This window comes from Aotus nancymaae, unplaced genomic scaffold, assembly GCF_030222135.1.
Source record: "Aotus nancymaae isolate 86718 unplaced genomic scaffold, 86718_ANA_hifiasm-v0.15.2.pri h1tg000030l, whole genome shotgun sequence".
Taxonomy (NCBI): domain Eukaryota; kingdom Metazoa; phylum Chordata; class Mammalia; order Primates; family Aotidae; genus Aotus; species Aotus nancymaae.
In genome coordinates this window covers 22,984,467-23,006,020 of record NW_026988443.1, presented here as the reverse complement: position 1 = coordinate 23,006,020, position 21,554 = coordinate 22,984,467, and the positions used below count along the sequence as shown (strand labels likewise).

General features: G+C 48.1%; 1 protein-coding gene across 12 annotated transcripts in view; it reads right to left on the bottom strand.

The window, feature by feature from the left end:
- The window catches only part of SLC7A6 (solute carrier family 7 member 6), a 39,451-nt gene extending 20,585 nt beyond the window's left edge, over positions 1-18,866 (bottom strand). Inside the window, exons 1-5 of one of the 12 annotated variants that reach the window (XM_064383213.1) lie at positions 18,804-18,866; positions 16,619-16,747; positions 14,900-15,130; positions 12,730-12,777; positions 4,625-5,183 (exon numbers count right to left, since the gene is read on the bottom strand). In XM_064383213.1, coding sequence (XP_064239283.1) covers positions 4,625-5,147 — 523 coding nt within the window. In that variant the 5' untranslated portion in view covers positions 5,148-5,183; positions 12,730-12,777; positions 14,900-15,130; positions 16,619-16,747; positions 18,804-18,866. The other 11 variants (XM_064383214.1, XM_064383216.1, XM_064383215.1 and 8 more) reach the window with 11 other exon arrangements.
- Positions 18,867-21,554: the final 2,688 nt, after the last annotated feature.

The following is a 21,554-nucleotide window of genomic DNA, read 5'->3' as shown; positions in this document are numbered from 1 at the left end:
CATTAGTCCCACAAGTGAGTATGAGCCCCTAAACAGTCAGTCAGCAGCCTGAGGCCCTGCCTCACCATGTAAGATTCCCAAACCCCAGAACACACATGAACAGAGTGCACCCTTAGGACAGAGTTTCTCAACCTCAGCACTATTGACATTTTAGGCCAGATAAGTCTTTATTGTGAGGAGCTGTTCTGTGCGTGGTGGTATGTTCACCAGCACCCCTGACCTCTACCCATTAAAAACAAAAAGCACTCCTTCCCAGGAGTTGTGACAACCAAAAGTATCTCCAGATACTGCTAAATATTTCCTGGAAGACAAACACCCCTCTGGCTGAGAACCACTGTTCTAGGATAATTTGTAGGTAAAATAGCCTGAAATTTCCAAAAAGATGCTTGGATCTCCTTGCTGCTATACCCTGAGAATGGGATGGGGTACAGCCAGAAAGCCAAGATCTGAAAGAGCAGTGCCTTCAGGGGCCAGGAAAGTAATATGAGTGAGCAAAGGCAAGAAAAGTCTGGGTATAAAACAAGAAGTGGAGGATTATAGTGGATTGGGGAGTCTATACTCCATTTAAAAGGAGCCACAGCCCGCCACAGTGGCTCACACCTGTAATCCCAACACATGGGGAGGCTGAGGCAGGAGGATCACTTGAGCCAGGAGTTTGAGACCAGCCTGGGCAACATAGAGAGACTGTTTTTAAATAAAAAAATAAATGTGAAAAGAAGCTATGACTACTCAAATCCAGCTCATTGTATCAGGCAAGAATTTGAGTCCAACAATACCAGAACTTCAGATTTTTCAAGAGCAAAGGCAAGTCCTGATTTTCAAATGTTGGCATCTAATTCAAAATTATTTACACCACCACAAACCAAACAAACCTATCTGTGGGCCAAGTCTGGTTCACGGGCTACCAGCTTCCAGACTCTGCCCTAGAGTTGGTTATATAGAGACTTCCTGGGCCCTCCTCTCTAGGATGGAACTTTAATTGTCTAGAATGGCTATAACTTGTTTAGGCAGTCTCCCAACCAACAAGCTGGACCCTCTTATGCCTCAATTTCAAGATTAACTTAATTCTCCTATCCTACCAAAGTCTTACCCTAGATTCAGTGCAGACCTTTTATTTTTCCCCCAAATGATCTATTTGGTTTCTTGCAATTTACGTCTCCTGAAACCACATTTCTCCCACTGCCACCTCTACTCAAGGAGACTCTCTCAGCATATCCTAGCTCTGCTGAAAGCCTGATACTGCAACCCAAGTTCCAAGAAGGGAAGTAAGCTGAACCCTAAAGCCTACCCTAGTCGGAAGAGAATATGGTTTCATGATTTGGCCATAACTATGACAAGCAAGTTCTTGCCCTCAGGCCTGGATTCTGGAAAAGCCAGTGTTTCTGGGATAGAAAGCCTTCAAGAATCTGGGTCAAAGTACATGTTGAATGAAAGAGGCTGGCCAAGCATGATGGTTCACACCTATAATCCCAGCACTTTGGGAGGCTGAGGTGGGCAGATCACTTGGGCTCAGGAGTTCGAGACCAGTGTGGCCAACATGGTGAAACCTTGTCTCTACTAAAAACACAAAAATTAGCCAGGCATGGTAGCTTGCACCTTTAATCCCAGCTACTTGGGAGGCTGAGGCAGAAGAATCACTTGAACCCAGGAGGCGGAGGTTGCAGTGGCCAAGATAATGCCACTGCACTCCAGTCTGGGCAACAGAGCGAGACTCTATTCCCCCTCCAAAAAAAAGAAAATTAAATCCAGTCTGGCATGGGGGCCTACAATCCTAACCACTATACTATACTGCCTGGAAATTACTTATATATCTTCAAACCATGTTTTCTAACAGTATTTGATGAAAGATTAAATATTAAATTTTTTTTCGAGACAAGGTCTCATTCTGTCACCCAGGCTGTAGTGCAGTGGCATAATCATAACTCACTGCAACCTTGAATTTCTGGCCTCAAGGGATCCTACCTCCTCAGCCTCCTGAGTAGCTGGGATTACAGATGCACACCACTGCCACTGTTACCAGGCCTGGCTAATTATTTTTTTTTTAGAGGTGGGGTCTTGCTTTGTTGCCCAGGCTAGTCTCAAATTCCTGTGCTCAAGGGATCCTCCCTCAGCCTCCCAAAGTGCTAGAATTACAAGGCATGAGCTACCATAGACAGCCAATATTAATACCTTTTAATTTTAAAAAGCGGTATACAGCCCACAAAATAAGATGACCTCAAAAGGTACTTATTAAAAATAATAGGTATGTTCACAAAAAATACTAGAAAGTATTTCACCCAAATAGTAACAATAGTACTGTATGAGGTAAACTCATGGGTGATTTTAAATTTTCTTTTTTCTATCTTTCCGTATTTTTTAAATTATCTGTAAAATCCATGTGTTACCCATTAATTAAAAAACACTAGGCTGGGCATGGTGGCTCACACCTGTAAACTCAGCACTTTGGGAGGCTGAGGCGGGTGGATCACCTGAGGTAAGGAGTTCAAGACCAGCCTGACCAAAATTGTGAAACCCCATCTCTACTAAAAATACAAAAAATTAGCTGGGTGTGGTGGCGGGCACCTATAATCCCAGCTACTGGGGAGGCTGAGGCAGGAGAATCCCCTGAACCCAGAAGGCTGACGTTGCAGTGAGCCAAGGTTGCGCCATTGAGCTCCAGCCTGGGCAACAAGAGCAAAACTCTTGTCTCAAAAAAAAAGAAAAAAAATAGGCCAGGTGCAGTGGCTCATGCCTGTAATCCCAGCACTTTGGGAGGCAGAGGCAGGCAGATCATCTGAGGTCAGGAGTTCAAGACTAGCCTGGCTAAAATGGTGAAACCCCAGTTCTACTAAAAATACAAAAACTTAGCAAGGCATGGTGGCATGTGCCTGTAATCCCAGCTACTCGGGAGGCTGAGGCAGGAGAACTGCTCCATCTCGGGGGTGGAGGTTGTAGTAAGCTGAGATCACGCCACCACCGCACCCCAGCCTGGGCGACAGAGAGAGAATCCATCTCAAAAAAAAAAAAAAGGCAGAATATAAAATTATAAGCAAAGTATGGTGCCAAGTCTACAACAGAAAGAAAGACACTATCAAACTATTAAAAGTACTCTTTTCTTGGTGGTAGATTTTGGATGACTTAAGAGTAATTTAATTTTCTCAATAAACATGCTTTGTGGGTTGTTTTGTTTTGTTTTGTTTGGAGACAGGGTCTTACTCTGTTACCCAGGCTGGAGTCCAGTGGCATGAACACAGCTCACGGCAGCCTCAACCTCCCAGGCTCAAGAGATCCTCCCATCTCAGCCTCCTGAGTAGCTGGGACCACAGGCACACACCAACATGCCTGACTAACTTGTTTTGTAGAGACAGGGTCTCACCATGTTGCCCAGATTGGTCTTGAATTCCTGATCTCAAGCAATCCTCCCACCTCAGCCTCCCAAAGTGCTGGTATTACAGGCTTGAGCCACCATGCCTGGCCTAATAGACGTATTTTATAATGAGAAAATTATTACCTTTTTTAGAAAGCTCAGTCAAACCAGTCTGCCTAGCCAAAGCCTATCAGACATATAGCTAAATACCCTCCTTCCCTCATCCCAAGGGTATCTGTTTCCCCCTCACTATCCCAAGGAATATGAGGGGTTTTCCCTTTAATTTGTCTTTAACAAATTCCATAAAGTCAAGAGGCATGGGTATTCTACAGTCCGTTATTGCTAACTACAAGTACTCTGAGGCTATTTTTAACACTGGATAAACTACATATACTGCCAAAGCTTTTGCAAGCAGAGATGTGGAAAGAACAGAATATTATTAAGTGCCTCTGGCAATACAGTGCTAAGGAACATAGAATTCTGAATTCTGGGCCTTTCTCTTTTAAAACACTAGTTCTGCAAGGCTGGGTAAATTCACAGCAATCTTTTCTCCTTACTACCCAGTAAGAGAAAAAGGAAAATAAAGAGGGATTGACTGGGATCTCTCAGGTTCTATCTGCAGAAACTCAAATGTGGCTGCAGGCAGAGCTTGTTTACACAGTGAGTGTAATGAAGGCTGATACACTAGGAGGAAAAGTGTCACACCTGCTGCTCAGAACAAGCCACAAAGAGTGGCAGCAGCAGACAGGAAAGGGTCCTGTGGGCCTGAGGTTTAACACCGTAGGACTCTCACAGTCTATAGAAGCCTATTTTTTCACTGATGCTTTTAACTAGTTTAAGGTAAAAATTTGGGAAATAAAATAACTCTTTTTTTTTCCTTTTTCTATTTTTTTCCTTTAGGAACAGAATAAAGGCTTCAACACTGGTTGGGGTTCTTTCTGGGCTAACTTACATCTAGCGATGTTGACTTCAATCAAAACAGCTGTCAAGACAAATAAAAGACATGCCCCAACCTATCACATAGACCAAAAAACAGAACAAGGGCAGCCAAGAGGAGGAACATGAGGCACCAAAAGTCAAGAACAGATTCAAACGTCTCCTTTCCCCATCCTTGATGCTTACTATCTCTCAGCACCAAATGACTGGTAAAATTACTTCCTCAAAAGGTAAGAAGCCTCCCTCCCCTCCAAAATGCAAAATATGCTATTGAAATATAAAGTATCATTATTAGTAGTACCCCCCACCCTCAGCATCCTCCCAATCTCAGCCCCCACTTACATATGCAAGCAGCAGCGAGGAGACGGCAGGCCAGGTATGGGGGATCACAGGTGGGGAAGGACGGCTGGATGATGTAGTTGGCGAAGGTGATGGCGATGATGGCCTGAGCAGTGGGCTCAACAACTAGCAGTGAGACCCACAGGCGGATGAAGGCAATGAAGCCCCCAAAGGCCTCTAGAATATAAGCGTAGCTGGCTCCCGACTTGGTGATGGTGGTCCCCAGCTCTGCATAACAAAGGGCACCCACAACAGAGAAGAGCCCACCAATGGTCCACACAATCAGCGACATCCCATAGGAGGCACTGTATACCAGCACACCCTTGGGTGAGACAAAGATCCCTGAGCCGATCATGTTGCCCACCACCAGGCTGACCCCATTCAGCAGGGAGATCTCCTTCTTCAGCTGCATAGTTTCTGAGGACTTTTGAGGTGGCAAGCTGACATCTTCTTCCACCTGGGATTGGCTGGTGTTAGGAACAAGATGGTAGGTGGGTGTGGGCCTCCCAGGCTCCCTGACTTCCATGACAAATGGCTCCTGCACACCTGTATTTACTGTAGCCTGGCAAAGAATACAAGTATGTCAGTCTAGGGCAGGAGCTGATTTAGACCAGATTTCCCTGCCCACTTCCTGTTTAGGGACAGCATGCCATGCACACACCCCTAACTACAATAGGCTTTCTCGGTTCCTACCACAGGACACAGGGAAATAGAGCTGGGTAGACCTTCACTGCTCCCAAGAAAGACACCATGAGGCTCACACATGATGTGATGATGACTTCCAATGACAAACACCTGTCTTGCAGCCCAGAGTAGGCTGGTATTAAATTTGTCCATCCCTGGATTCTCCCTGAGTTGTAGACTTTTGCTCTGTTCTCACCAGCTTAAAACCCACAAACCGGGACAGGGAGGGGGAAAAAATAAAAATAAAAATAAATAAATAGATAGTAATAATAATAATAAAAACCCATAAACCTTCCCTGCAAAGAAGACCAGAGTCCCTGTACCTGGCACACAGTCCTCACCAGCCTGAAAGGCCTCTCACTGTCCATACCCAGGTAATCCTGCCCACTCGCCTCTACCCAAACATAAACTGGAACTTCTGCAATGTCCAGCGAGACATGAAGATGTCTGCAGCTACTCTCAGGCCAGTAAAGAATGTGAGCAGGTGGTGGGAAGGGCGAGGAAGATGCTAAGACAAGGGCATATCACCACTGCAGTGACTAGACCCGGGGAGGTCCCTCATGAAAATACACACCTGGCTGGACATGGTGGCTTACACCTGTAATCCCAGCACTTTGGGAGGCTGAGGCGGGCAGATCACGAGGTCAGGAGATGGAGACTATACTGACAAACATGGTGAAACCCCATCTCTACTAAAAATACAAAAATTAGCTGGGCATGGTGGTGGCCACCTGTAATCCCCGCTACTCAAGAGGCTGAAGCAGGAGAATCGCTTGAACCCAGGAGGCGAAGGTTGCAGTGAGCCGAGATCGTGCCACTGCACTCCAGCCTGGCAACAGAGACTGTCTCAGAAAAAAAAAAAAAAAATTACAGGCCTGTGTATTGTTGTGTCTGCAGCACCTACCTTACTCTCCCACATTGCTGTTTGTTCATTCAACATCTTTCTTTTCCCAAAGTACCCAGAAGAGAGGGGTTACATGATAAGACAAGGTGGAGAAAGGACATCCAGGGGCATCCTAACCCAGGGCTAACTTGCCACTGGCATATTTGCTTTCTTCCCCAGCATGCCCCTCATGTTGGATTCCACATCAACCTACCTACGAAGGACCCAGAATCTATCAAAGGAAAATAAGCACCTTCCTGACCCTGCACCCAGCATGACCTTCCTCTCCCTCAACTCCTGTGACAGTCACGCTTCAGATCTCTTGATCCCATCTCATCTTCAGAAGAAATCTGGTGGGCCATCTGATTCCCACCCAGGAGTCAGTCCTTTAAGGTCACAGAGATAACTTCCAATTATCAGCAAGCACATTGTCATTCCAGAGGCCTCTTATTTATTCAACAAATGTGTATGTGCCTGAACCTGGCCTCATGTAGCTCAGAGAAAGGAAACACAGCCAGTCAAGAGTGAGTAGTTCTTGCCGGGCACGGTGGCTCACGCCTGTAATCCCAGCACTCTGGGAGGCCGAGGCGGGTGGATCACGAGGTCAAGAGATCAAGACCATCCTGGTCAACATGGTGAAACCCCGTCTCTACTAAAAATACAAAAAATTAGCTGGGCACGGTGGCGTGTGCCTGTAATCCCAGCTACTCAGGAGGCTGAGGCAGGAGAATTGCCTGAACCCGGGAGGCGGAGGTTGCGGTGAGCCGAGATCGCGCCATTGCACTCCAGCCTGGGTAACAAGAGCGAAACTCCGTCTCAAAAAAAAAAAGAGTGAGTAGTTCTTAGGGAAAATGCTGATCTCCACAGGCCCCACCCAAAACTCCTGCCTTCCCTATCCCAAACCCCTTCAAGTCTAGACCTGAGCCCAAGTTAAAAAGCTCCTCCCAGGCACTAGTCAAGTCTTCCCCCAGTCCCAGGAGTGGAGGCAGCCTACCTCTGCTTCGATGAGGCTGAGCTTTAAAGCAGCACCACTTTTGCTCTCACTCTGGCACCAAGCCATGCAGGTTTCCCTGCAGAGGCATGTGGAAACGTATTTGTTTTCATGTGCCTGTCAGAGCCCAAGCATCCACTAGTATAAAACCAGTACAGCTGGGAAGCCAATCGTCTCACATAAGAGTCAGATGCAAAGACACCTAGGATGGCTTTTCTACCCAACTCAACACGGAGAAAAGCAGAGAAATCTGACCCTAGTGACCAATCCAGCTCCCCCCATTCCATCACACTCTAGCTCGGAGGAGGGGTTGGGGTTACCAGGTATTCCTTTCATATTAATAAAACCTGGCACTGGTGTCGCTGATACGGCTTTATTAAGTTTGTCTGATACACTGGTGAAACCACCCAGTGGCCTTATTTGGAGAGGTGGGGCAGTCACAGCCCCCCAAGACCTCATGTCTAGGATCTCAGTTGCAGCAACTGAATGAAAGACAAAGTTCCTGCTGGAAGGTTAAGGACTCCTTCAGCCAAGGAGAGTAGCAGAATCACAAACAACTGAAGGCAGATAAGTCTTCTTTCTCTCTCAATCTCTCTCTCTCTCTTTTTTATTGAAGAGACAGGCTCTCACTTTGTCACCCAGGTTGGAGTCCAATGGTGCAATCACAGCTCACTGCAGCCTCCAACTCCTAGGCTCAAACAGTCCTCCTACCTCAGCCTCCTGAGTAGCTAGGACTACAGGTGCTCACCACCATACTCAACTATTTTTTTTAAATCTGTTTGTAGAGACAGTGTTTCACTATGTTGCCCAGGCTGGTTTTCAACTCTTAACCTCAACTGATCCTCCTGCCAGGCGCAGTGGCTCATGCCTGTAATTCCAGCACTTTGGGATGCCAAGGAGGGCAGATCATGAGGTCAAGAGGTTGAGACCATCCTGGCCAACATGGTGAAACCCCATCTCTACTAAAAATACAAAAAAATAGCTGGGCATGGTGGCACACGCCTGTAGTCCCAGCTACTCAGGAGTCTGAGGCATGAGAATCGTTTGAACACAGGAGGTGGAGGTTGCAGTGAGCTGAGATCACGCCACTGCACTCCAGCCTGGTGACAGAGCGAAACTCCATTTCAAAAAAAAAAAAAGGGCCGGGTGTGACGGCTCATGCCGGTAATCCCAACACTTTGGGAGGCCGAGGCGGGCAGGTCACCTGAGGTCAGGAGTTCAAGACCAGCTTGGCCAACATGGTGAAACCCCGTCTCTACTAAAAATACAAATATTAGCTGGGCATGGTGGCAGGCACCTGTAATCCCAGCTACTTGGGATTCTGAGGCAGGAGAATCGCTTGAAACCAGGAGGCGGAAGTTGCAGTGAGCTGAGATTGTGCCACTGTACTCCAGCCTGGGTGACAGAGCGAGATTCTGTTTAAAAAACAAAAAATGCAATTGTTATCAAGAGCCTGTCCTTGGCTAAAGTAATTAAAGTTCCTACCTCTTTGCCAAACACCCAAGAGCAAAACTGTGATGTAACCCTAGCAGCTCCCAAAGGCACATGACTAAGCCTCAGGCTGGCTTGGACACACCTACAACCCCAGGACCATCCTTTACCTCCTGTCCATATCCAAACTTCACCTTGGCTGGGCACAGTGGTGCATACCTATAATCCCAGCACTTTAGGAGGCCAAGGCATGTGGTTCACTTGAGCCCAGGAGACCAGCCTGAGCAATGGTGAAACCCTGTCTACACCAACAAACTATAAAAGCTAGCTGGGCATGGTGGCATACACTTGTAGTCTTAGTTACTCAGGAGGTTGAAGTGGAAGGATCACCTGAGCTCAAGAAGGTTGAGGCTGCAGTGAGCCATGATCACACCACTGCACTCCAGCCTGGGTGACAGAAAGAGACCCTGTCTCAAAAAACAAACAACAAAAAATACAAATAAAATGGGGCCAGGCATGATGGCTCACACCTATAATCCTACTACTTTGGGAGACCAAGACAGGAAGATTGCTTGAAGCCAGGAAGGAGTTCAAGAGTAGTCTGGGCAACATAGGGAGACTCTGTCTCTACAAAAAATGAAATAAGAAAAAATTAGGCCAGGCATAGTGGTCCATACCTGTAAACCAGCACTTTGAGAGGCTGAGGCAAGAGGACTGCTTGAGCCCAAGGTTCAAGACCAGCCTGGACAACACAGTAAGACCCCAACTCTACAAAAACTATAAAAATTAGCCAGGTGTGATGGCACATGCCAGCTACTTAGGAGGCCAAGGTGGGAGCATCTCTTGAGCTAAGGAGGTCAGGGCTGTGGTGAGCGATTATCATGCCACTGCATTCCAGCCTGGGCAACAGAGCAAGACTCTGTCTCCCCACACAAAAAAAATCCAGTATGAAATGGCAAGTCCATCTGGGCATGGTGGCTCACGCCTGTAATCCCAGCACTTTGGGCAGCCAAGGTGGGTGGATCACCTGAGGTCAGGAGTTCAAGACCAGCCTGGCCAACATGAGGAAACCTCATCTCTACTAAAAATAAAAATTAGCTGGGCGTGGTGGCACGCGCCTGTAATCCCAGCTACTTGGGAGGCTGAGGCAGGAGAATCACTTGAACCTGAGAGATAGAGGTTGCAGTGAGTCAAGATCACGCCATTGCATTCCAGCCTGGGAGACAGAGCAAGACTCCATCTCAAAAAAAAAAAAATAGCTAAGTCCTCAACTTCTAGCTTCCACTCAAGGATGGATAGCATCATTCCCACTCCAGTGACAAACAACAATTTTTCCTTGAGCCATCAGAAAGCTGAGGTTACAGGGTAACCAACTAGACTGAAACTGATGAAAAGATAGCCACCTCCAAGGAGAAAGAGAGATATAAGGTCTGGCTCACCTGTGGTAGTGGGAGAGATGAGACCGCCATTTAGGTGAATCAGAAGAATTCAGGTAAATTTTTTAACAAATTACCAAATGTCAAGTGTGGGTTAGTAAGAGCCACAGACACTCAGGTTTTTTTCTACAGACCTCAATGGGTACTCGAAAGAAATACTGGGCAGGTAACCTGAGAAAACTTCACTTGGTAATGCTGGCTTATGGGAGGAAAAATACCAAGGCCAACCTATATCCTTCTCCTCTAAATAAAAGCCGTAAACCCCTGGGAAAGGGCAGCAAACTCTGTCACTCCTAAGGCAGCTGGAGCAGGATAAAAGGAAAAAACAAACCTCTATGCCTGGAGGAGGAGTAGTAAATTCTGGACAAGACCACTAAACAGGTCTTACTTCTGGGAAAAGACCCAGAAAGATCCACTGCCAAGACCCAAGGAAACAGACAGGGCCTCCCTAAGACTGAGCGTGAACCAGGACAACAGCGAAACCTCTGCTCCCTACCACCAGGTTAGCAAGCACCCAGGGATAAACAACAGCAGTCCACCATTGAGACTGTGACTGAGGCATAGGTGCACAGACAAATCCTAAAGCTGAGTGAGAGTGACTGGATGCAGTGGCTCACACCTGTACTCTCAGCTACTCTGGAGGCTAAGGCTGGAGGATCACTTGAGGCCAAGAGTTTGAGACCAGCCTGGGCAACACAGCAAGATCCTATCTCTAAAGAAAAAAATTAAAAAGTAGCCAGACATGATGGCACACACCTGTAGCCCCAGCTATTTACTCAGAAGGCTGAGGGGGAAGTTTGAGCTCAGGAGTTGGAGGCTGCAGTGAACCATGATGGCACCACTGGCACTCCAGCTTGGGTGACAGAGCGAGATGACCCAGTGAGATCCTTTTTGTTTTTTTTGTTTTTAATCACCCAGGCTGGAGTGCAGTGGTGTGATCTCGGCTCACTGTAACCTCTGCCTCCAGGGTTTGAGCGATTCTCCTGCCTCAGCCTCCTGAGTAACTGGGACTACAAGTGTGCACTACCACGTCTGGGTAATTCTTTTGTACTTTTAGTAGAGATGGGGTTTCACCATGGCTGGTCTCCAATTCCTGGCTTCAGGTGATCCACCCACCTCGGCCTTCCAAAGTGCTGAGATTACAGAAGTGAGCCACCTAATCTGGCCCCAAGTGAGACCTTTTCTCTAAAAAAATTAATAGATGGGGGAGGGGGAAAAGAAAAACAAACAAACAAACAAACAAACAAATAAAGCTGAGGGTATGGATGAAGGATAACCACTGAGAAAAAGCCTCCCTCCCAACTATAAGCTGGCAAGAAAACACAAGAGGAATTTGAAGACACTGGTGTACCTAACGTAACCATAGCAGCAATAAAACCCAAACACAACTGTCTCCTGACTAGGAGTTCAAACTCCCATACAAACAGTCTAGCAAAAGAAGAGCTGTAACTTCTTCCCAAAATAAATACTATATACCTCAGTTTCTACTGCTCCACATACTGTATCGGCAGTCAGTAACAAGGTACAAACAACATTAAAAAAGCAAGAAAAACAACACACTATCAAGAGACAAAGTAATCAACAGGACCACACTTAAAGATGACCCAGATAATGAAAACATCAACCAAGGAATTTTTTTATTTTTTTTAAGAGACGGGGTTTCACCATATTAGGCAGGATGGTCTCGATTTCCTGATCCCGTGACCCGCCCGCCTCAGCCTCCCAAAGTGCTGGGATTACAGGCATAAGCCACTGTGCAGGGCCAAATCATTGTGTTTGATACATTAAAGGCTCTAATGAAAAAGTTGAACAGCATGTGGAAACAAATGTGGAACCTCAGCAGTGAGATGAAAACCAAAAGGCTCAAAATGGAAAAAGTGAAAAAATAGAACAAAACATTGAACAGCTGTGGGGCAATAACAAATAGCCTAGGTAAATATTTTTTAAATACATTTTTGCTCTCTTTTAGTATATTTTTAGAATATAACTGACTACCCAAAGGAAAAATAGTAGCAATGTATTATGGGATTATAGAATATTTAAAAGTAAAAATGTCAAGCCAGACACAGTGGCTCATACCTATAATCCCAGCACTTTCGGAGGCTGAGGCAGGAGGAATCACTTGAGCCCAGGAGTTTGAGACCAGCCTGGGCAACACGGCAAGAGCCTGTCTCTACAAAAAATACAAAAATTAGGCATGGTGCAGAGCACCTGTAGTCCCAGTCACTCAGGAGGCTAAGGCAGGATGATCCCTCGAACCCAAGAGGCAGGGGTTGCAGTGAGCTGAGATTGCACCACTGCACTCCAGCCTGGGCACTTGAGTGAGACTTGGTCACCAAAAATACAAGTAAAGCATCTGGACAGTCGCAGTGGGAGGCCAAGATGGGAGAGAGGAACACTTGAGGCCAGGAGTTCAAGACCGGCCTGGGCAACTTTTCTGTCTCTACAAAACAAAGAAAAGAAGGAAGGATGGATGGATGGATGGCAGCGTGGGAGGGTGGGAAGGGAGAGAACTGGCTGTATTAACATCAGACATTTTCTGTCACAGTACTTATTCTTCAGGTAACAATTGATAAAGGAGAATAAATAGTGGCAAAAACCTGCTAAGACTTGGTTTTGAAAGAATTTGCATTTAATTAATCACAACAGTAGCTACATACATTCCAAAAACAGCAGTTCATACCTGTGTGAGATACGTCTATGCTGTCCTCAGAGTAGATCTGCAGACCCTCTGCAACAATGGAATGAAAATCGCTGATTCAAGAAGCCAATAACTAAGACATTACCTCCAGCTAAACATTATGAGAGGGTCATCAAAATTCTACCAGATCACCCTTTTGAATTGGCTATCCTTGTCCCTCAATTTTTATCCAATTGATAAGAGAAATTGGTATTTCCAATTAGTTACAGATGCAATGAAAAAACAAGACAGAGAGAAACTGGTATGTGAGAATCACACACAATATCAATCTCTCTCAGCCTGGGTAACATGCCAAAACCCAGTCTCTACAGAAAAATACAAAACATTAGGCTGGGTGCAGTGGCTCAAGCCTGTAATCCCAGCACTTTGGAAGGCCGACGTAAGAGGATGGCTTGAGGCCAGGAGTTTGAGACCAACCTGGGCAACATGGCAAAAACTAAATTTTTTTTTTTAATTTAAAAAAATTCCAGTCAGGCACAGTGGCTCATGCCTGTAATCCCAGCACTTTGGGAGGCTGAGGTAGGTGGATCACCTGAGGTCAGGAATTCGAGACCAGCCTGACCAACATGGTGAAACCTCGTCTATACTAAAAATACAAAAATTAGCCAGGCATGGTGGCAGGCACCTGTAATCCCAGCTACTCGGAAGGCTGAGTCAGGAGAATCGCTTGAACCCCAGAGGCAGAGGTTGCAGTTAGCCGAGGTCACTCCAGGCTGGGGGACAAGAGCAAGACTTTGTCTCAAAAAAAAAAAAATCCTGCAGTCTCCAGCACCAGATAATAAAGGAATTGAACAGACCACTAAAATTTTCCCATGAAAATTTAACCAGGAAACTGCCACAAGAAGTTTTGGAATAAATGAATTTATCACAATTCAATTACATCAGAAAACAATGAGACAAATGGAGGAAAAAGTTCAATTACAAAGGAAGTTTTACAAACTAGATTTAAAACCAAAAATTCTGTAATGACGAGAGGAAAAAACGCTATTGCGACTGTTTAGAAAAACTCAAAACCATTTTTACTGTGTACTCTCACAAGACAACAATCAACACAGAAGAGTTCAGTGACCAAATGCGGGAGTTGGGGGTTCCCCACTAAGAAGCAATCAGTTCTCCCAGGGGAGACCAACTGAGTGTCCTCCAGTTCAATTCTAACACTGTCTACCTGGAGACAGCATCAGATCCCATATGGGGAAGGCTCGGTCCCACAAGACCACCCCTCCCCCACAGGACATCGGGTGCAAATCCAGGCCTCCTGGGTTCAAGCAATTCTCTTGTCTCAGCCTCCTGAGTAGCTGGGATTACAGTATTCTACGTATTTTAGAAGTTGTATGCTAGGAAACGGGGCTGAAGACCAAACTGTTTCGAGTTGGGGCTCCCAAGACCCCTCTTTGAGTCCAATTAATTTGCTAGAGCAGCTCACAGAACTCAGGCACTTACTTACCTCTACTGATGTATTAGAAAAGGTATTAAAAGGATACAGCTGAAGAGGAGTGCAGAGCCAGGCATGGGGTAAGGATCACAGGCATTCCTTGTCCTCCCAGGCAGAAGTACCCTCCAGTAACCTCCATGTGTCCAGCTATCCGAAAGCTCCCTAAACCCCAGCCTCTTAGGTTTTTATGGAGGCTTCATTACATAGGCACGAGTGATTAAGCCACTGGCCATTGGTGATCAGCTTAACATCACCCTCCCCCTTCTCCCCTCCCCGAAGGTTGGGGGTGGGGCTCAAAGTCCCAACCCTCTAATCCTGACTTGGTCTTTCCAGTGACCAGCCCCCATCCTGAAGCTCTCTGGGGGCTGCCAGCCACCAGTCAACTTATCAGCATACAAAAAGACATTACTTTGGTCTAAGTATTTTAGGAGTTGTATGCTAGGAAATGGAGCTGAAGATCAATACATATTTTGCTATATCACAGAGAAATACATCAAAATATTTTTATTTCCCCCTCTGGTTGAATAAAAATCTTTTTTTTTAGCTTTTTTTTTTAATTCCTTCCTTTTGAATCAAAATCTTAACTATGGTGAAAACACAGAAGACTTTTTCTTATTTACACCTCTCTGAGTTATATATTGTCCACAATTAAATGAATTAGTATGTTCTATTGTTTTGTTTTGTTTTCCAAAAAATAAGGCTGGGTACGGTGGCTCATACCTGTAATCCCAAAACTTTGGGAGGCCGAGGCAGGTAGATCACGAGGTCAGGAGTTTAATACCAGCCTGGCCAAGATGGTAAAACTCTATCTCTACTAAAAATACAAAAAAATTAGCCAGGCGTGGTGGTGGGCGCCTGTAATCCCAGCTACTCGGGAGGCTCAGGCAGAGGTTGCAGTGAGCCTAGACTGTGCCACTGCACTCCAGCCTGGGTGACAGAGCAACACTCCATCTGAAAAAAAAAAAAAGAGACGGGAAGAAGGTCTCACTATGTTGACCAAGCTGGTCTCAGGCAATCCTCCCATCTCAGCCTCTCAAAGTGCTAGGATTACAGGTGTGACCCATCATACCAGGCCTGCATTAGTTTTTTTAAATGCTTAAACTTAGAAAAAAAATACATTTATTGTACTTTTTTCTTAATCAAATAATGAAATCAAATAATTAAAATTATGTGACCCTTTATTCTTAGGAAACCAGGAGACTCAATATATTTCAGCTCCCAATCACAGTAGATAAGACAGCCTCACTTTCATGGCTTCGGTTTTCTATGTTTTTAACAACCTCATTGTTAAGTATCCTTAATTAAAATCCATCACAGGCTGGGCGCTGTGGCTCCTGCCTATAATCCCAGCACTTTGGGAGGCCTAGGCAGATGGATCACCTGAGGTCAGGAATTCGAGATCAGCCTGACTGACATAGAGAAACCCCATCTCTACTAAAAATACAAAATTAGCCGGGCGTGGTGGCACATGCCTGTAATCCCAGCTACTTGGGAGGCTGAGGCAGGAGAATCACTTGAACCACGGGAGGCAGAGGTTGCAGTGAGCCGAGATTGCACCATTGCACTACAGCCTAGGCAACAAGAGTGAAACTACATCTCAAAAAAAAACAAAAACAACACAATTATTCTTTAGAAAAAGATGTAATACCGCTGGGCGTGGTGGCTCACACCTGTAATCCCAGCACTTTGGGAGGCCGAGGCGGGTGGATCACGAGGTCAAGAGATCGAGACCATCCTGGCCAATATGGTAAAACCCTGTCTCTACTAAAAATACAAAAATTAGCTAGGCATGGTGGCACGCACCTGTGGTCCCAGCTACTTGGAAGGCTGAGTCGGAAGAATCACTTGAACCCAGGAGGCAGAGGTTGCAGTGAGCCGAGATTGCGCCACTACACTCCAGCCTGGCGACAGAGCAATACTCGGTCTCAAAAAAACAAAAAAAGAAAAAGGTGTAACATAAATATATAATTTATTTTTATAATAAATTAGTGTTATTTAACATGTAATACTAAAAAGAGTTCTTTATTATGTGTAAGCCATTCTCTTTACTAATACTGTGTTCACACCTATACAAATAAGTAAAAACTCTTTTTTTTTGAGATGGAGTCTTTCTCTTGTTGCCCCGGCAGGAGTGCAATGGCTCGATCTCAGCTCACTGAAACCTCCGCCTCTCGGATTCAAGCGGTCCTTCTGCCTCAGCCTCCTGAGTAGCTGGGATTACAGGTAAGCGCCACCATGCCCGGCCAATTTTTGTATTTTTAGTAGAGACGAGGTTCCTCCATGTTGGTCAGATTGGCCTTGAACTCTCGACCTCAGGTGATCCGCCACCTCAGCCTCCAAAAGTGCTGGGGTTACAGGCATGAGCCACTGTGCCCGGCCTAAAAACTCTTTGTAACTCACACAAAAGAAAACGAACAGAAGACAGCCAACAATATTCACCTGTCAAGAAATACACGAACATCACACTTTCACAAGCTACCTCCTCATAAATGGGTCCAGTAATGAGAAGGAAATGAAGTCCCCCGCAGCAAGGCCTAATCCCACTTGTCTGCCTTGGCCATGTAATCTCTGCAACAAAGAGTAGGAGGGAACTGATTAAAAAAATGAACCCTTCTAACCTGAGAAAGCTGATTTTAAAATATATACATATATGTGTATATGTACACACACACATATATATAATTTTTTCAAATGAACCAAGAAAGAAGCAGAATGATATTTCCTTGCAAAATCTAAATTTTACATGCCCGGCAGGGGCAGTCCTAATTACTGAGAGGTCCCATGACACCCACAGGGTGGGTATGACTGAAGCAGCCAGCCCAAACCTGTCAGAGAACTGGCCTTGTCACATTAAATCATGCATGTCTAGGCAGCTCTGGGGCCCCAGGTCCCATGGGCACCTTTTGCATAACTCTTTTAGGAAAGAATCTACATCCTAGAGACTACAGCAGGCAGCACAAAGGTCAGGACATTTCTTCTACTAAGAAATTCCAGGGAGGCCAGGCGCGGTGGCTCACGCCTGTAATCTAATCCCAGCACTTTGGGAGGCCGAGGCTGGCGGATCCCTTGAGGTCAGGGGTTCGAGACCAGTCTGGCCAACATGGTGAAACCCCATCTCTACCAAAAATACAAAAATTAGCCGGGCGTGGTGGCAGGTACCTGTAATCCCAGCCACTGGGGAGGCTGAGGCAGGAGAATCCCTTGAACCTGGGATGCGGAGGTTGCAGTGAGCTGAGATTGCACCACTGCACTCCAGTCTGGGGGACAAGAGTAAGACTTTGTTTAAAAAAAAAAAAAAAAAGAAAGAAAGAAATTCCAGGGAGATGGAGATCATAAAACTGGTATAAGCAATAAAAATACATCCACGGCCAGATAGGGGAGGAGGACAAGGGGAGGAAGAGAGTAGAAAATCAGGCTGGTGGTTTTCCACACACTTGCCAGGAAAAGAAACCCCACTGTAACGACTTGAATGACGTTCTGAGATCAAAGTTGGGAAGCAAAAGTCACCGGTGCAGCACACGTGGGACCTGAGTAATGCAGGCAGCCTGGGCAGGTCCCCAAAGGGCCTCACCGCCACCAAAAAGAGGTGGAACTGATGTCAGGAAGCAGTCACAGCCTTTCAAGTCTGCTGCTCCCGTATCTGAAATCTGGGAGCAGCTCTGAAAGATAAGCTCCGAATCGCTGGGCACTGAAGTGCCGCGCTGCAAGCTGAGCTGGCCCTGGCTTTTTCCCCCATCAAGGGCAGAGACTCAATTCTTTTTAACTGTGTCACAAAGCTCAGGGCACACAAGAGGTACTCAAAAACGTATTCGCCGACACCCTGACTCCTATTTATATTGACCATTACACAACATGTTTGCTTAGAGCCCAGTGGATTTTCAGAATGTTTCACGTCTGTCTCCCCACATTCAGGACAAGAGATAGTCACACAAGATGACAGGCTATGGGGGCGCTCAAAAGAGCCATAATCACCAGGGGCACGAGGGTTCCCCAGCGCCAGCAGCCCAACGCTCCAGGCCCCAGCACGCCACAAAACCTTGCGGCATTCTCTAAAGTCAATGGACTGATTTTAAAATGATAATCGTCATTCTTGCGACAGCTCCAAGAAGTCGGGCTCCTGCGGTCCTAAGCCCGCGTCTTTCTCCGCCCCGCCGCGGCCGCCACACAGCACAAGTTCTCCGTCCTGAAGTCGGAGGCGCAGTCACAGTGCCTCTCAGGGCCACCGTCTCACCCTCGCGGCGTGGCCCGCACGCTCAGCGTCCCAGTCACCCTCGCACCTGGGGTTCCCCTCTCTACACACACCCCGGTCTTCCTCACACTCGCCGCGTCGCCGGCACACTCCGGGGCTGGCTCCCTCACGGTCACCATCAGCCTCCGGGGCTCGTACTCACACAGCGTTTCGCCCACACTCGGTCCTCACGCTGGAGGTCCCTCTCCCCTCGCGGTGCCACCCCCTCACCCGCGGCGCCTCTCGTGCGGCCCCAGCCGGCCAGCCCTGCGCAGTTTCCGGGCCGCATCCCGCGCCGGGTGGCGGCGGCGAAGACCCAGAGGGTTCGGCTCCCGCAGAACGCGGCCCGGCCCTGGCCCTGCTCCCCGCGCGCCCGCCCACGGCCCGGCCCGTTACCTCTCGGTGGCCCGACGCCGCCAGGATGCTCGGTAGCGCCGCCGCCGCCACGGCCGCTCAGGCCCCGCCCCGCCACGTCATCCGCCTCCTGATCGCGACAGCGCGCGCCGCGTCGGGATAAAGTTCCGCTAGGGGCCCGCTGGCGGCGGCGTTTCCGGGCTCCTGTGGCCGCCACGGCCTGGCAGGTACGGGGTCTGCAGGCCCGGCCCGTGTACGTGGACGCCCCACAGCCCCCAGCGGCCTCGCCGGGTCCCGGCCACCCTCGCCGTCCTGGAGTCACACGGGAACTCCAACGGCGTCCACACCGGGACATTCCCGCGGGGAGCTCACATCGGCCCCCGCACCCGGTTCCTATCTTGCCCTTGGCCTGGGCCCGGCGCCCAGGGGGTCCCCTGCAGCTCACACAGAGATCCAAATGGCCTCCGCCGGGCCATCGCCCTCCCACCCCTCCACCCTCCCATCCCCCGCCTCGGCACCCCCCCCCACACACAGACACTGCGGGCTCCTTCGCCCAACCCCAGGCCTCCCTGGAGCTCTGTCCTCATCTTCCCTGTCCCTGCTGCCACCTCTCTTGGGGGAGCTGCACCTCCTGCCCCCTTCCCCTCCTTCTCCTCTGGTGGCTCTGGGGCTCTGTCTAGAGCCTCCTGACCTCATGGGCCCCTGAGCCCTCCACCGAAATTTCCTGTCCACATCTCAAGCACTGACTTTCTCCAGGGTCCTGGAGTCTTTTCCCCCAGCCATATGACCACAAGTGCACATCCTCTGGTTCCAGACCACACCCAAGACCCTGCTCCCTGCTACCCAGTGACCCAGTCAGAAACAGGCAGCACCCCAGACCCTTCCTCCCTCTCCCCCTAGGACCTACACCCTGTCTTCTCCCCAGCCACAATGACTTCCCAATCCCAATCCTGCTCCCCTTAACCCATCTCCACAGAGTAGGGGATGCTCCTAAAATACAGACTGTGGTGACTTTGTATCTCCCCTGCCTAAAAACCCTTCCATTCTCCTCCCTGCAGATCTGGGATGACAATGCTTGAGGAGCCCTCGCTGGTGCTGCCCTCCTGCCTGCCCTCTGCTTGGAACACCTCTGCTAAGTGTCAGTGAGTGGTCATATATACTTGGATCAATCGAGTCGCACCCTTTGCCTCCCACCTCCCTGGCTGGGCAGAGGGATGGCTCTGGACACTTGTGTCGGCAGCCGGCGCACTTGTCCTTGCAACAGCTGCATATAAGATCTGCCGGCTCCTGTGCCTCTGGCTTTGCAGTCTCACACCTAGTTACAGTAGCCCATCAGCTGAAAGCCCCGTGTACCCTACACCCTGAATCAGATGTTCTCCATCAGTGTTCCTCAGGACCACCCTGCAGAGTACATTTATTTGTAACCATTCTTTTTTTTTTTTTTTTTTTGAGATGGACTCTCACTCTGTTGCCCAGGCTGGAGTGCAGTGATGCAATCTCAGCTCACTGCAACCTCTGCCTCCCAGATTCAAGCGATTCTCCTGCCTCAGCCTCCCATTAGCTGGGATTACACATGCCTGCCACTATGCTCAGCTAATTTTTGTATTTTTAGTAGAGATGGGGTTTCACCATGTTGGCCAGGCTGGTCTCGAACTCCTCAGTGATCCACCTGCCTCAGCCTCCCGAAGTGCTGGGATTACAAGCATGAGCCACTGCACCCAGCAACCATTCTTTTCTTTTGCTTTTAGAGATAGGATCCCACTATTGCTCAGACTGGAGTGCAATGGCTATTCACAGGTGTGATCATAGCTCACTGCAGCCTCAAACTCCTGGTCTCAAGCGATCCTCCTGCCTCAGCTCAGCTTCCCACTTGGGACTACAGGTTTATGAGAGTCTTGCTCTGTCTCGCCCGGGGTGGAGTGCAGTGGTGCCATCTTGGCTCACCGCAGCCTCCACCTCCAGGGTTCCAGTGATTTTCCTGTCTCAGCCCCCTGAGTAGCTAGGACTACAGGCATGTGCCACCACACCTGGCTAATTTTTTATTTTTAGTAGAGATGGGGTTTCACCATGTTGGCCAGGCTGGTCTTGAACTCCTGACCCCAGGTGATCCCACCCACCTGGTCCTCCCAAAGTGCTGGGATTACAGGCATGAACCACGGCACCCAGCCTATTTCACTTTTAGAGGTAAAGTCCTACCCAGGCTGATCTCAAACTTCTGGGCTCAAGCAATTCTCCCAACTTAGCCTCCTGAGTAGGTGGAACTATAAGTGTGAGCCAGTGCACCCAGATGTCTCCTTTCTTTGGATGAGGAAACTCAGGGTCAGGAGGCTCCCCAGACAACTTGCCTGGAGCTAGTAGAGCTAAGATTTGAACCCTGGTATGCTGGTACTAAAGCCTCCTCTGACTCCGTGCCCTCTCTCTGCAGCTATGAAACTGAGGGTAACAGTGAAGCTAAAATGGGTCAGAGGTGAGTGCGGTGCCATGAGTAGGTGAGTGTCAGGGCGAAGCAGGGAGTCAGGTTGGGCAGGGCCTGGGGTGAAGCTCCCTTTCATGTTCTCATACTTTTACTCAGGCCAGAGCTGCAGCTGGACCAGAGTATTTTTTACCCCAGATATTTTTACCCCACTCTGGGTCACCCTGTCCTTCCAGGTTTGGCTAGAGGTGGTGCTGAGAGGGTTCAGAGCGCCCTCTTGTGGTCTCTGGTGTATCAAAGCCTGACACCCTGGTTGCTGGGGCTCAGTGAAGACAGAACCAGGTACTGACTAGGCTCTGGACTACAAAATTCAGACCGAG